At 43.8% G+C, this 15,441-nt stretch overlaps 1 protein-coding gene and 1 long non-coding RNA gene across 10 annotated transcripts in view; one reads left to right on the forward strand and one right to left on the reverse strand.

The window, feature by feature from the left end:
* Nucleotides 1-7,021, reverse strand: part of KL (klotho) — a 103,408-nt gene extending 96,387 nt beyond the window's left edge. For 8 of the 9 annotated variants that reach the window (XR_014256305.1, XR_014256306.1, XR_014256307.1 and 5 more), the window contains exon 1: nt 6,185-7,021. Coding sequence is in view for 1 of the 9 variants with exons in the window: in XM_082435551.1 (XP_082291677.1) it covers nt 6,185-6,997 (813 nt within the window). In the remaining 8 variants the exon portion in view is untranslated. The remainder of the gene's footprint in view (nt 1-6,184) is intronic. The other variant, XM_082435551.1, reaches the window with a different exon arrangement.
* An 11-nt stretch (nt 7,022-7,032) lies between these two features.
* LOC309647908 lies at nt 7,033-13,840 on the forward strand. The gene is made up of 2 exons (XR_014256387.1): nt 7,033-7,885; nt 8,416-13,840. It is a non-coding gene; the product is annotated as an uncharacterized lncRNA (long non-coding RNA).
* Nucleotides 13,841-15,441: the final 1,601 nt, after the last annotated feature.

Genomic DNA, 15,441 nt, shown 5'->3' on the forward strand with positions numbered 1-15,441 from the left:
TTTTTAAAACTCCTTCCCAGAGACTGGGTGAGAAAGCAGACTGTAGGTGTTCAATTTAGAAGAAAAAAAGAACATATTGAAGTAAAATTATTTTACATCTATATTTATTCATTCATTAAAAATTGTATCGAATATTTCCTCTGCTCCAAGGACTGAGATAAGCACTAAAAATTTAAAAAGAAATATGATATGCAGTCTCTGACCTCAAGGAGTCGCAAATGAGTAAATGATCCTCTCTGCCTGTTATCGCAAAATGGGAGGGTTTGAGTCAAGTCTTTGAAGGATAAATAAGAGTTTATCCCAAGGTAGAAGGGAGAAGAGCTATACTGATCCTTTAGATTATCTTTGTGCCCAGAATGTATCAAGATAAGCATAATCTACCTTTTATATGCTCTGTTTAAGTACAGATTACAAGTATCACTTTGCAGTTTCCTGAGAAGATGTGGATCTTGAAGGATTCAGTAACAGTATGTATTCTTACTTACCCACTCTTTATTTCTTGTCCTCCCAATTTTATTTTGTACTTTATTCTCTTCCTACACCTAAAATTTCCTTTATGCCTTAAAAAGATAACATTCGTCGAAAGAAAAGCACTTTTTGTACAAATTAATTTTAAAATTCTGGCTTGGAGCAATCATATTGTTTGAAAAATTAAGATAACTCAGAAGACTTCTGTGTGCCAAATTCATGACTAACTGCATATTCAGGTAACACAGTTGTGCATTCATTCATTTTGCACTTAAGAAATGTATATTGGCATTATTTGAATGCTTAGTAGTCTGTATTTTCCCTCTTTTCTTCAACTCGAAATAACTGACATTGTAAAACATTGTTATGATTTTGAAATTATTTTATTAGTTCTTTTCCTATTTGTAAATTTTTTTCTTGGACTTGACTGTGACCTTCAAAAAACACTGTGTTCAATCAGATATTCAAAGACGAGTGAGTCAAGCTCTTCAGGAGATATTTTAATCATTTCTGATTAAACACACCATTGAATTCAGTAGTCTGTAAAATACATGAACGTTCAACCCAGTTGATTATTCCAGCAATGTACCAAAAACATTTTAATGAGAGGAAAGTTGGTAAAGTGCTTCACAAAAGTACATAGCATGTATAATTTAAACATGTATCTAGTAGATAAATTGCCTCCACTATTACTTGGGGAATGAAAACTCAACCAGATAACAAAGCCACTTCCAATAAATGCTCCTAAAGCCAGCCAGGAGAATTTCCCCACCTCCCATTCTGAAAACTTTTTTATAATGTTGCATAGTGACTGTAGATAGTTTTCAGTTGTTTGGAAATTTTTACAATGGAGTCATACATTTAATGATGAAACTTATATTTTTACTGAAAAATGTCAGATTCTGCCCCATTATATTTACTGATCTTACTATCTGATTAGGATTTAGTACCCCCTGTCCCATAAGAAAGTGGCTAGTAAGACTGACAAAGAGAGCAGATCCTAGGAGCATCAGTTTATGAAGGCAGAGTCAGGCTGTTAAATAGCCAGAAGCCACTTACTGAGCACCTACCAAGGGCAAGATGGCATTTTAGGATAGATGAAGTGAACCTGGTTTCCTCATTTAAGGAATTACCTGGCTAGTGAAAGGAAGCAAATGATTAAATAAAAGGAAAAGTATGGTAGGAGGCATCAGAGTGAAGCATTGTGGGATTCCATAGGAGAAAGAGATGGCATTCGAGTGTGGAGCCAAAGGGAGCATGTGAGCTAGTTCTCGAAGAAAAAGTGGGATTTTAATAAATGAGGGACTTTATCTTGTTCATACATAATGATATCCTTGAGAATATCCATCATGGCAAACTGCAAGGGGCAAGTGCAGAAGCAAGGACATCAGCTAGGAGGCTATTCCAGTAATGCAGGCAGAATCTGATAGGGGCTTGGACCTGTAGCTATAGATAAAAGAAGTGGTTGGATTCTGTTTACATTTTGAAGGTAGGTAGAGCTATAGGATTGGTTGATGGATTGAATATAAGATGTAAGAGAAAGGAAGAAGTTAAGGTTTGGGGCCCAACCAACTGAAAGAGCAAAGCTGCCATAATGGAGATGGGGAAAACAGGAATTTGTTTTTGGATGTTAAATGTGACATGCCTATTTGACATCAAAGTGGAGAAGGCACTCCAAGTGCTCCAAGTCTGGAGCTCAGAGCAGAAGTTCTGGCTGGAGACTCAAAATTTGGAGTCATCAGGACATAGAGTATTCAAAGAGTTCACTTGGAGCGAATCTAGAGAAGAGGTCCCAGGAGGGAGTACAAGGCACTCCAGTATTTAGAGGCAGAATGAAGAGGAATAAGCAAAGGGAACTGGGAACGAATCGCCAGTGAGCTGAGAGGAGAAGGGAGAGACAGTTGGGTTCTGGAAGCCAAGCTGAGGAAGTGCAGCAAGAAAGAGAATAGTGGCTGGAAAGATGCTGTGGACAGATCAGCTGAGACAGGAGCACTGATGTTCAATACCAGTCAGGTCTGCACTATACAAAATGCCCAAAGTAATAGCTCCCAGTCCCACCTCCTTAAGTGAAACAAGTTGTCTTTTCCCACAGGTTCCCTTTACAGACATTTGCAAGACTCCCTGGGAGGCCCATGTTTATCTTCAACTCGGTCCTGGTCCTCTCAGAAACCCACGGGCAGAACAAAAACTCAGAGGCACCGCTGGAGCTGGACTCCCAACTACAGGCCTTAACACTAGTTTTTCAGGGGCCATCAAGAACCATCTTTCAAGAGCTATGAAGGCAGAGCAGTCCCTCTTCAAGTCAGAGAGGAGGTGTGTCTTCTTCCTGGGTTATACTCATGAGCAAAGCAGTCTGGATTCCTAGGGCTCTGCAGGGAAATCCTCCTTTCAGTTCTGGCTGTCAGTCTGTCTCTGTCTCTGTCTCTCTCTCACACATACACACACACAGAGGCTATTTTTATCAAGGTTTACCTCAGTACCAGAAACCCGCAAAAAACCACGAAGACTCCATTCTGAGCAAAGCCTCCCCACCTCATTATTCATCCTGCAGTTTGTCTGGCCTGCCTCCTGTCCTCCGGGGTAGGGGGGGCAGTGTTCAAATTTCCAGTGTCCCCAGGGGGTCTCCTTAGTCCACTTGTAAATTAGTGGAAGCAGAGAATGGGGCAGGGGAGGGGTGCTGGCCAGATTTATCCTTCACAAGCATCATATCCCCAAATGCAAATGAATAAGCTAGGGGCCCAGTGACCCCTACCAGTAATATCTAAGCCCTAGCTGAAATGTTCCATTACCAAAATGTTCCATTACCAAAATCTGGGGAATATGATTTATCTTTTCAAACAAGGTCAAAACTTCCCTCCCTAACACACACGCCAAGAAAAAGTATTGAAATCAGAATGAAAATATCTCATATTAAACAATGAAAGATACCATTTTTGATCATGACAACTTATTTCTTCATAAGATACAAGAATGACTAAATTCCAAACCAAAGAAATTTGAAAGCAAAATTAATATTTTACAGCAACTATGTTTGCAGCATCAGCAAAACCAACTGTCCCCCTGTTACTAATTTCTTATGAACACAAAGTCCACTGCATTTCTTGGAAGGATGGTTAGTGTTTGGCAAGTTTTTGTGTAAGGATACAAAAATATAACTGGGAAGTTAATCAAAAGGCCAAGAGTGGGCACAAGAACCAAAAGCATGTTGACTATTTAGAATACCAGAGTAATATATGTGGAATTTGAAACAAAATGGTATAGATCTTATTTACAAAGCAGAAATAGAGACACAGACATAGAGGACAAACGTATGGATACCAAGGGGGAGGGGGTGGTGGTAGGATGAGTTGGGAGATCGGGATTGACATATATTCTCTATTGATACTATGTATAAAATAGATAACTAAAGAGAACCTACAGTATAGCACAGGGAACTCTACTCAGTGCTCTGCAGTGACCTAAATGAGAAGGAAATCCAAAAAAGAGGGGATATATGTATACGTATAGCTGATTCACTTTGCTGTATGGTAGAAACTAACACAATATTGTAAAGCAACTGTACTCCAATAAAAAAAAAAAAGATCAGTAGCTTAGAATCAAAATAAAATAAAATACCAGAGTACCAGAAAGCTCCTACAGCCCCAGTTCCTTATCTTATGTATGAAATGATCATGTAAGTGGCTATAACAATTAATAACTTTTGTATTTATACAGAGTTTATCACATGCATTCTGAAAATAGAACTCATGTCATTTAAATCTAAAGTAGTAATTTTGCAGGAATGGTCTATTAGGTCCTTCAGTTGGTCCACATATCTCTTGTTTCCAGTACGAACTGAAATTTGCTTATGTTTTCTTTAAAAGAGGGGCCAGTTTTTCCCATAGTTTTTCTATCACCAACCATGAACAGGTGCTATTTAGGGTCTTCTGATTCCTTAAAAGGATTGACAGACTGAAAAAGTTTATTACCACTGCTCTAAAGTATCTTCATGAAAAATATGTATCAATATAGAATCACTAAAATCACAAATTTTTTGTCAAACAAAGCCAACATTCTTTTATGACCTGTGGTAACAAACAGGTTTTGTGGAGCTGACATACAGTCTAATTAGCCATTATTACAACATTACCAGCAGCTCCAAGCAGTAAGTCAACTCAATAACCCAATACTGTTCTGCCTCAATTATCTATGGCTTCAATTAAAGTGTGTAGAAGTGGTCTTCATCTTGACTCTGTTCAAAATATGTGGTTTAATTCTAAATTTAAAAATAGGTCTTCCATCTTAAAAAAAAAAAAAGGTACTGAAGAACCTAGGGGCAGCACAGGAATAAAGACACAGATGTAGAAATGGACTTGAGGACACAGGGAGGGGGAAGGGTAAGCTGGGACGAGGTGAGAGAGCGGCATGGACACATACACACTACCAAATGTAAAATAGATAGCTAGTGGGAAGCAGCCGCATAGCACAGGGAGATCAGCTCGGTGCTTTGTGACCACCTAGAGGGGTGGGATAGGGAGGGTGGGAGGGAGGCACAAGAGGGAGGGGATATGGGGATATATGTATATATATATAGCTGATTCACTTTGTTATAAAGCAGAAACTAACACAGTATTGTAAAGCAATTCTACTCCAATAAAGATGTTTAAGGAAAAATAGGTCTTCCAGTAGGCCCACAAGTCACCAAAATGTGGTGCCAAAAGTTATACATTTAAACAGTTTTATTAAAATGTTTGCACATATCCATAAAATATTCTCTCATTCTGTACAAAGTGTACCAATAACTTTGATTATAAATGAACCCTCAAATCGATGAGACCTAATCTTCAATACTAAGTAAAGGAGAAAAAGGAGAAAGAATTATTTGGGGGACAACTTTATCATGGCACATTCATTCTTCCTGCTGTCAAAATTTATTAAGCCTTCTGCACAAGGGTGCGAAAATCAATTGTGTCAGCCTAATAACCTCATCCCTGAGGAATCCTTCCTATTGGAGAGAGCATCGTGCAAATACAGTTGTTGTAGGACCCAATCTGTATCACCCTGTAGTGGTTTCTGTATTTTATGGCTAGCTTTGTTTAAGATTTTATGAGAGGTCATCATACCCCTGCTGATTAAGTAAGGCTGGTGGATGTAGTGTTCAATCCTGCCACAGAAAGAACATCCAAAGACAGTTTGAACTCTGCTCTGCAGTAGATGCGATTTTAATACCTTCAAATTTGCTGCAGCGTGAACTTGTGCTACAAGCAAGACAGATCTTATTGGATTAACACTGAACTCATGACATCTCCACAAACTCTAGTAGAGAGTAATGCTATCTGCGTGGCTTCCGAACAAACTTGTTTCCTTTCTCATGCTCCCCGTGGCTGCTCGTAGTCCTCCCTATCTTACCTCTAGGAATTCCTCTACCCTCAGAGAAAGGAGCTCCCTTGTCTCACAGGAGAAACTGATTCCAATTTCTTTTTGACGATGGGCCCGAAAGGGCAATCACAGGAGCTCCCACTGCGAGGACTTCCCTCCCATTCCCAACTCCACGCTTTCCAGGGAAGTCCAAGATGCTCAGCGCCCCCCGTCCCCCCACCGCCCCCCGCCTCCTCCCCGGGTGTGAATCCCAGGTAACCTCACAGATGTGCTCAAATGGAGCCTCATCTAACCGGAGATTCACGTCTCCAGTGGCCCTCTCCCTGGCGTGGCCCTCCGCCTGGCCCCTCGAACTCACCAGAAGGAGGTTGTGCGCCACCAGGTACCCGAGCCGCGGGCTGCCCTGGACGCCTGGGGCCAGGCGCCCGGTGGCGTAGCCGTGCCAGGCCACCACGTAGGGGTTGTCAATGGTGATCCAGTACTTGACCTGGCCGCCGAAGTGGCGGAAGCAGAGCTCGGCGTAATCCCTGAAGTGGTCCGCTAGGGCGCGGTTGGCCCAGCCGCCATAGGCGTCCTGCAGGCGCTGGGGCAGGTCCCAGTGGTACAGGGTGACCACGGGCTGCACGCCCAGCTCCCGCAGCCGCTCCAGCAGACGCCGGTAGTAGCGCAGCCCCTCCCGGTTGGGGGCGCCGGCGCTGCCATTGGGGAACACCCGCGCCCACGAGATGGAGAAGCGGTAGTGGGTGACCCCGAGCTCGCGCAGCCCCTCCGTGTCGCGGAAGACATTGTTGTAGCCGTCGCTGGCCACGTCCCCGGTGGCGGGCGGGGACAGCGACGGGGCGCCCGACGGCAGGCCGGCTACCGGGTGGTCGCCTGGAGGCGCCGGAGGGCGGTGGGTGAACGTGTCCCAGATGGACGCACCCTTGCCGTGCTGCCGCCAGCCGCCCTCCGTCTGGTAGGCGGCGCTGCCCACGGCCCAGTGGAAGCCGTCGGGGAAGGTGTCGTGGAAGAGCCCCGCGGCACCCGGGGCCGGAGGGCGCGCGAAGCGGGCCCAGGTCTGCGCGCCGTCGCCGGGCTCGGCGCGCAGGCGGCGGCCGCCCAGGGCCAGCAGCAGCAGCAGCAGTGGTGGCGTCCGCAGACGCGGGCGGCGCGGCGGGGCGTGGGCGGGCATGCTGCGCGGGAGCCGGACGCCGGGGCGCCGCGCCGCGCCCCTTTATGCCCGCGCCGCGCCGCCCGCCCCACGCCAGCGCGCCCACCCCCGCTTCCCCAGCGGGCCCCGCCGGCAATAATTACCCGTGGCCCCGCGCCTCTCCCCGCCCCGAATTGGGGGGGGGCGGGGGCGCAAAGGGCGAGGGGGAGTCCGCGCGAGGGGCGCGACCGCGAGCAAGGTGCAACGGGCGCCGCTCCCGGACGTCGGAGAAAATGCACCTGTTCTCTACTCCCAGGGGCAGCTGGGGATGTTTCCGCGACATGAGTGACCTGCGCGCCGCCTTCTATTCGGCATCCGCGCGCGCTCCTGGAAGAAGCCGCAGAGCCGGGGTGCGTGGTGGAAGGAAGGCGGCCACCCAACTTTCCTGAGTTCGGCGCGGGAACTTTGCATGCCCTCGCGGGGTCCGCCCGCCAGGAAGCACCTGCTTTCTCTTCTCTCCCACTCGGAGGCCGAGAAGAGTAACTGACATTACTAGAGCCGATTAGGAATTGGCCGAAATTGTACTGGGGGGCAGGGTGGGGAGAGCTAGGTTGGAACTTGGAATGTTGGGAGAGAGGGACTTGTGGTGAACTTCCCCTTGAAGTGTGTAAGGAAGATGCTCCCGTGAAGAGCCCCCCGACGCGCGCAACCTGAATGGCGGGTCCCGCAGGCCCCAGTCCAGGACGCCTTCGAGGAAGACAAAGGAGATGTATGGGATGCGTTGGAACTTTGCTCTCCTCTCCCTCTTACTGTTATCTTTTAACCATTTCAAACCAGTACTTGTTCTTTAATTCGATCGTGCAGAATTACTTGGTGAACGTCAAATGACAGTTGTGATTGTTCTTCCAAAAGAGAGAGAGAAACACCAAGGTTTGTACTTTGACTAGCTGTCATTAACGTCTATTATCCTTTGCATCTGTTTTTTGAATAATCACGTTTTAGCTTTCAGCTCTGGCTTGGCAAGTAATTTATCTGTGCAAACCTTGCACGCAGCTGGGCTGGAGTGGGAGGACTCTGGGTCCCTGATCAGTGAACGGAAAAGGGAGGAGGGGTTTAGCCCAAGCAACCTCTACAACAAAATAGTCGTGACGTCTTTCCGGTTACCAAAGAGCCCTTTTGATAGAAACTGTGGAGACACTGTGTCCATTAAGTGTGTGTACATCTGATCTGTGACTAACTGGGGAGTGGATGGTCTGGGCTCCACCTTTGTGATCTTGGGCGGGAAAGTCTCTCCAAGTCTTAGGATCCTTATCTATTGTATAAAATGGAGATGGCCGTGTCCGCCCTGCCGCCTTAGAGGCTTGTTACGCTCGAATGAAAAAATGTGCACACAGAGGACTCAAACATGGAAAGCCCAGACAGATGTAAGATCCTGCTAACATCTTTGCCTTCCTCTCCAGTACGATGTGCCTCAATCCTGGCGCACCTGCTCCTGTGATCAATGACTAAGATCCTCACAGAGGTAGATCCATTCTCATCTAGTGATCATCCCTGCACTGCTGTTTCATACAAACTTAAAATCAATAAAGTTTTAAATTTTGCAGATGAAGTTACTTTTATTAATTTCCTTAAAATGTAAGCACAACTAATTTATTCCAGTGTTTTATTAAATAGTCCCACCTCCAGCTAGCATATATTATTGTGGTTAGTAAGATTAAGCCATCAGGCTGGAACAAGACATTGCTATTCTGTTACATGTGGCATCTACATTTTTCAATAAATGTGAAATAACAAACAATGACACTCCAGGTATTAAAAAAAATTATACCACGCAACCACACAGTCACACTCTCTTCCAGCTAAATTAAAAAGCTTCTATATCTGCACGCAGGATCACATTTCCCTTCTAGAGCTGAAGACTAGAGTGTCTGCTGCTTGCAGCTTGTTAAGTTTCAATTAGAAATGCTTCATGGGTCTCTTGGAAAACAGCTTAGGCTAAGTGTTCACTTATTGATGTATGGTCTATTTGCTCGGGGCAGATTGTATTTATTGCTACCTTCATTTAACCAACAGTTTTAAAAAAAGAGAGCGAGTGAGAGAGAGAGATAGAGAGAGGGACTTTTAGAGCAGTGATTAAAAAGGACCAAGGTGACTGAATGCTTCATATCTGAAGTTTTTCTCTCTCTGAAGGGGACATAAAGCACATGTATCTCCAGTTGGACATCATAGCTTTCAGCATTTGCAGGGATGTCCCCAGGTGATAATGTAACCCAATGATAAAAATTACATGGTAATTAAACTTTATTTCCAGAACTTGCTGTTTATCAAGGTTCTGTTCATGGTTATTAAATTCTGGATTCCTGAAGTGTGACTAATTGCTACTGCTGCTTTGCATTTGTTCAGTTTTATTTTGGTTCTTTCACAGGCCCCTTCCAACATCTAAAAAGTGGATTTCATTCAATGCTTTGTTCTCTCACATATAAGCGATTAATTACTTGCTGTGCTTTGAATATAAAGGTGAAGTTATTGATGCATCAAAGGAAAGGAGATTTTTTTTTGACAGAGGACAGATTAGTGGAGATCTTACTGACCTTTGTCGTGGTGATGATTTTCAATAACCTCAAGGTAGTCATCCAGGTGACCATCATCCTTCATCCAGTCCCTTCTCCCAGGTGCTCCTGGGGCCAGCGGAGCCCTCCCCTGCGAAGGGAGCAGAAGGGGGTTTACTGATTCACATGGGCCCAAACAGAACATCAATGCCACGTGCTCTCAGCTCACCAGTCACAGACACTAGCTTCTCTGAGGAGGTACTGATATCATCGACACAATCTCTCTCAGCAACCACCATGAGCAAAGCAACCACGAGGAGCTCAAGACTTCAAAACATAGGCGACAGCCTCTTTCCTCAAAAACAGTAGTGGTTGGGAGAAACAGGATGAAGAAAGTTGATAATAAAGCTGTTTAGTTTATTACATTCAGTGTTAACAAATGACACCTATGACAGGTATTAGAGGAATTCAGAAGGAGAAGTTACCCTATTTTGAGTTGACTGGAAAAGTCTCACAGAAAAGACATGACAATATCTGGGGTTTAAAGAGTAAAACTTGCAAGGAGCCTGGGAGGCAAGGATATGGGGAAACAAAATATGGAAGAAAAAAGTGTTCACAGTGTATTTGTGGTAAAAAAAAAAAAAAAAAAAAAAAGTCTATTTGTGCAAGGAAATAGTGGACTGAAAAAGTAGGTAGGGATCAGACCATAAAGAGTCTTTAATAGGTTTTGTCATTATATCACATTGGAGCTTCTCCCTTCATTTACTCATTAAACAAACATTTTTGTGCCAAGCACTATTTTAGGCACTGGGAATTCATCAGTTAACAAAATAGACCAACAACACTTGCCTTCCTCTCATATCACTCTCCCACTCTTTACTCTGTTCCAGCCACACTCACCTCCTGGTTGTCCTTGGAACTAGCCAAAATGGCTCCCAACCTCAAGGCCGTTCCTTCTCTCTGGAATGCTCTTTACAGAACCACCTGCTTCTCCTCAGTCAGGTCTTAGAGCAAAAGCCACATTCTGAGAGCAGCCTTCTTTGACCTCTCCATCCAAAATGGTTATTACTCCCAGTCATTCTCAATTACAGGGTCCTGTTTTATTTTTCTTATAGAGCTTATGACTATCTCAGATTATCTTGTTTGTTTACTTATTTCCTTTATCCTCAACTACAATGTAAGCCTCATGAGAATAGGCACCTGGCTTTTTCTTTGCAGTGCCTGGAACACCTAGAATAATGCCTGCACATTGTAGTTGCTACACACATATTTGTGGAATGAATGAATGAAACCATTAGTAAGAGATGGCTGAAGCACATTGTTGAGAATTCTGGAGACACATCCTGGCTTACAAAAGAGGCTGTGATTGATTAGTAATGTCTGGCCCTGAGCACAGGAAAAAGTGGTCATGACAATACCATATTTGACATCCTGCATATATATGTACTTTGGTGGGCAATGGCCCAAGCCCACTCTACTAAAACCTCAGATAGGTCTGATGCTACAATAGGAAAGAGCACACAAAGCTATGTCACTGTGGAATAGTTTAACTGCCAACATACCCACTTTCCCTGGTACACCTCTGACAAGCCCCAAAAGATTGAAAAGGCAGTGACACTAGGGCTCTGAGCTTCTCTGACCTGGCAAGTTCCTCATTCCACAGAGGTTTTCAGAGCTACTAAATTTCAGGTGCACCTTCATGAAGAACTAGGAAGGCAGCAAGGCACCATTCCCACCTGCTCGTATCCTTGTTCTGCTTATTTGCCAGCAAAACAAAAGTAAAATTGATTTACAATCCAAGAGCTGACTTCAGAACTGTAAAGGCCTTTGTGGTCAGCCCAATCCAGGAGCCACGGAAAGTTTTTGAGTAGTGGAGCTACAAGGACAAAGAGAAAGATGCCTCAACTTATTTTTAAAAAGGGGCAATGTTCATCAGTCAATTGTTTTGTCAGTAAATTGAGGGGGAGATACTAGAACCTAGAAGATCACTTTGAAAGCAACTATAGTAAAGTGGATAATGAGTTAAGGAAGGCTTCTGCCTAGCATAGTAAAAAAAATGCAAAGAAAAAAAAGCAAAAGATGGAGGCAATACAAAAGAAGACTGATTGCATATGGGGGGGGTGAGTGAGAGGGAAAAGTAAATGATGGTTTAAATGTTTTGAGCTGAGTTGAAAGTAAAAACAACACCACCATTGATATTCCTGAGTACATCAGGAGGTGTAATTAATTTTTGATAAAAGATGAATTCAGTGCTATGTTAAATTTGAAGTGTCAGTCAAATTTGTAAGCGAGGTTATTAAGCAAATAATTGGAGTTATAGCTTTGAAGCTCAGAAGGCAGTTACAGACTGGAGATTTGGATCAGAAATTTTGATGCCAGGACAGTGGATAAGATGAGGGCATTCGAAAAGAAACAACTAAAAACCAAGGGGCTGAGCCTCATCTCCATCTGTGGGGAGTGAACAGGGTGGACTAAAAAGAGAAGGAAAAAAAAAAAAAAAAGAACCCACAGGGAGGGCCAGAAGTCCTAGGGTAATGTGTTTTTCAGGCTGAGGAGATGAGCATTTCAAAAAGGAAAGATGATCAAACTTGGTGAGAAAATACAACTGATCTAGAAATTAGATCATGTGGTGACTTTGGAGACAGATATTTTAAGTTGTAACGGGGCTTAAGTCAGATTACAATGTAAGCCATTAAATAAGAGCCTGTGCGAGGTGAAAAAATAAAGGGCCAAAGTACATACTCTTCTGACAAGTTGGCCAGGGGAAGGGAACGAGAAAGGATGGTCACTTGAGGGGTTCACAGAGTTCAGAGAAAATATTTTCAAGATGAGGAACTCTGCACGTATTTGTACACAGAGGAGGAAAGGTGAGGGAGAAGGAAAATTGGAAATTTCAGGAGAAAGATGAGGTAAGCGTACAGCACCAGCTGTGATCTAAGGCAGCTGATCGTGGGCTTTTAAGGTCCCAAAATATTAAACATGGAGATAGTAAGAAGAGCAGATAAACAAGAGCATGCAGCTGGAATGCTGGAATGGTGGAGAAGGAGCAAAGGCTAGGTGTGGTGGGCAAAAAGCCACTAAAAAGGCAACAAAAGCTCTGTGAAGTCTTTTTTTTCCAACAAATATGTATTTTTTTTTAACTTTATTGAAGTATAGTTGATTTACAATGTTGTGTTAATTTCTGCTGTACATCAGTGTGACTCAGTTATACATATATATATTCGTTTTCATATTCTTTTCCATTATGGTTTATCACAGGATATTGAATATAGTTCCCTGTGCTCTACAGTAGGACATTGTTGTAGTCTTCAAGACAACGGCAAATGTGTTCCCGGGAAGCTGCAGCTCTGCGGAGCTCTCTGGAGCTAAAGTAGACTGTGGAGACACTAGATTGCGTAGTGTGTGCTTCTGACATTCCTGGAGCAGGGAGCCTGAGGGCTCAGATCCGGCATTTCCCACTCCGCCCCTTATCCTCCTACGTAATACCACTGCTTCCTTAGCCTGGAACTGACTTGCACACCAACTAAACATGTCCTGACACAAAGCTCACATCTAGCAGCAGGGAGCATGGCCATCAGGGACTTAGGGCATTGAGCTGCTGGAGTCAAGATGCTTCTACTCCCTTCTTTTTTTTCACAACTCCCCCCAGTACAACAAGGAGAGACATATCTATTTCAGTGAAATAGAGAGAGGTTAGTGTACATAAAGGAAATGAAGATGAAGGACTGGTGGGTGGGTTAGCTGAGGGAGGAGATGCATGAGAACGAAGATGGCTTACCTAACATCGCTCCAGAAAGGCTCAAGAGCTGAGATACTCTGAAAGGAGAGGGGCAGCTGGAGGCCTGAAAAATGGAGCAGTTAGATCCCAGTTTTCCATCCTAAGCACAGTCTGGCTCTACTCATTCCCTAGCTCCACAGGGAACTTACTGTCTCCGGAGAAATGACTCCAAAGAGGCTACAGCCTTGGGAAGAGCATACCTGGAGAAGAGCATGGGTGAGGCATGGGACTAAAAAGTAAGAGAGTAGGGGCTTCCCTGGTGGCGCAGTGGTTGAGAATCTGCCTGCCAATGCAGGGGACACGGGTTCGAGCCCTGGTCTGCGAAGATCCCACATGCCGCGGAGCAACTAGGCCCGTGAGCCGCAATTGCTGAGCCTGCGCGTCTGGAGCCTGTTCTCCGCAACAAGAGAGGCCGCGATAGTGAGAGGCCTGCGCACCGCGATGAAGAGTGGCCCCCACTTGCCGCAACTAGAGAAAGCCCTCGCACAGAAACGAAGACCCAACACAGCCATAAATAAATAAATTAATTAATTAATTAAATTAAAAAAAAAAAAGTAAGAGAGTAAATCAAATTCTGCATAGCTAGCAGGGGGACCCCCAACTCTCTTTCCCAGGCCAGTTCCAGGACTTCCTCAGAGCACCTGGTAGTAACACTCCATCTATCACAAGCCCCGCCTATGCACACAAAAATTCCAGACAGTTTCCTAGTGACTCAGTCTTAAATATAAAGGAACACAGCCAAGAATCACCGGATAGATGAAGGGAACCTCTTCATGGAAGAGTACAAAAACCATCATTAATATTTTCAATTAAGAGAAAATATTGCATCTATGATATAAGAAGAGGGTAAGGATAAAAATAGGAACAATACAGAGCCAAAAAAGAACTCTTGGAAATTAAAAATATGGTGACAAAAATTTTTAATTGGCAAAAGTATTGGAAAATAAGAAAATCTCTTAGAAACTAGCACAAAAAAATATAGCATTGGAAAATAGGAAAGAAAAGTTAAGGAAAATTTAGCAGATCAAACATCCGACTTATAGGAGTTCAAGAGAAAGAATGGAGAAAACAGAAAATGTCTTAGAATTGAAGGACATGAGTTTCTAGTTAAATAGGTCTAAGTAGCACAATAATGATCAAAGACCCAAAGTAAGGCACATCATTGTAGAACTTCAGAATCCCATAAGATCTTATAGTCTCCAGAAGGAAAAAAAAGAGAAAAACAAGAATCAACATAGCCTTGGACTTCTCAAAAGAAATATTGAAAATTAGAGAACATTGGAGCCATGCCTTCAGTATTCTGAGGGAAAATTATATTCAACCTGGAATTATGTACCCAACCAAACTAATAATCATGTGTGACAGCAGAATAGACAATTCAGACATTAAAGATCTTTTAAAAAGTGCTTTCCATGCATCTGAAACGATAAAAATAAGTGCTCCACTAAAATAAGGAAGTAAACAAAAAAAGAGAAAACATGGATTGCATGAAACAGAGGATACAAGGCAGGAAAAATACAAAGGGAATTTGTAGGATTGTAGCAAAAGGAAGCCTCAGGATGCAGCCAATTTAGAGCAAAGCATTCCAGACAGGAGCAGGAGAATAGAGGGCTTCAGGAGGGATGTCTCCAGGAAACAAACAAAACACACCAAAAGGAACAGGAAGGTATCTGATAAACTTTGTTGAGAGAGATTTTACAGGGTTTTAGGAGTGAATAAGAGACTTAGCCAGAGATCTGAGGTAAAGGGTTTGAGTTTTCTGGATGACATGTAAAGAGCTTGGAAGTCATCACTTCCATCCTCACAACAAGAAAAAAACTGAACGAACTGAAAATCAATGGCTCTTCTTAGATGCATCAAAGAAGTGAGGTCACAGGGCAAACTGCTGCCTTGAAAACTGGAAAGACAGACAGGCACTACAGAGGAGCACAGCATACCAGGAGCAGAAGCCCACAGCTGGAGCCAACACCAGTAGGAAAACTTTAAACTGTAGTTGACACATTGCTGGAGATTCAGTGTGGACAAGCTTGAGAGTTAAAAACCCTGAGGGGCCCAACTTTAAGGGCCTCTCAGTTTGGTCAATTTTACCTGCATGAGCCCTACAGGATTCTCACTCTAAAATGGAGAAAAATCCCCTCATGCTCCTGGCAGGAGAAGGG

Source organism: Balaenoptera physalus (genome assembly GCF_965194825.1).
Source record: "Balaenoptera physalus genome assembly, chromosome: 18".
NCBI lineage: Eukaryota > Metazoa > Chordata > Mammalia > Artiodactyla > Balaenopteridae > Balaenoptera > Balaenoptera physalus.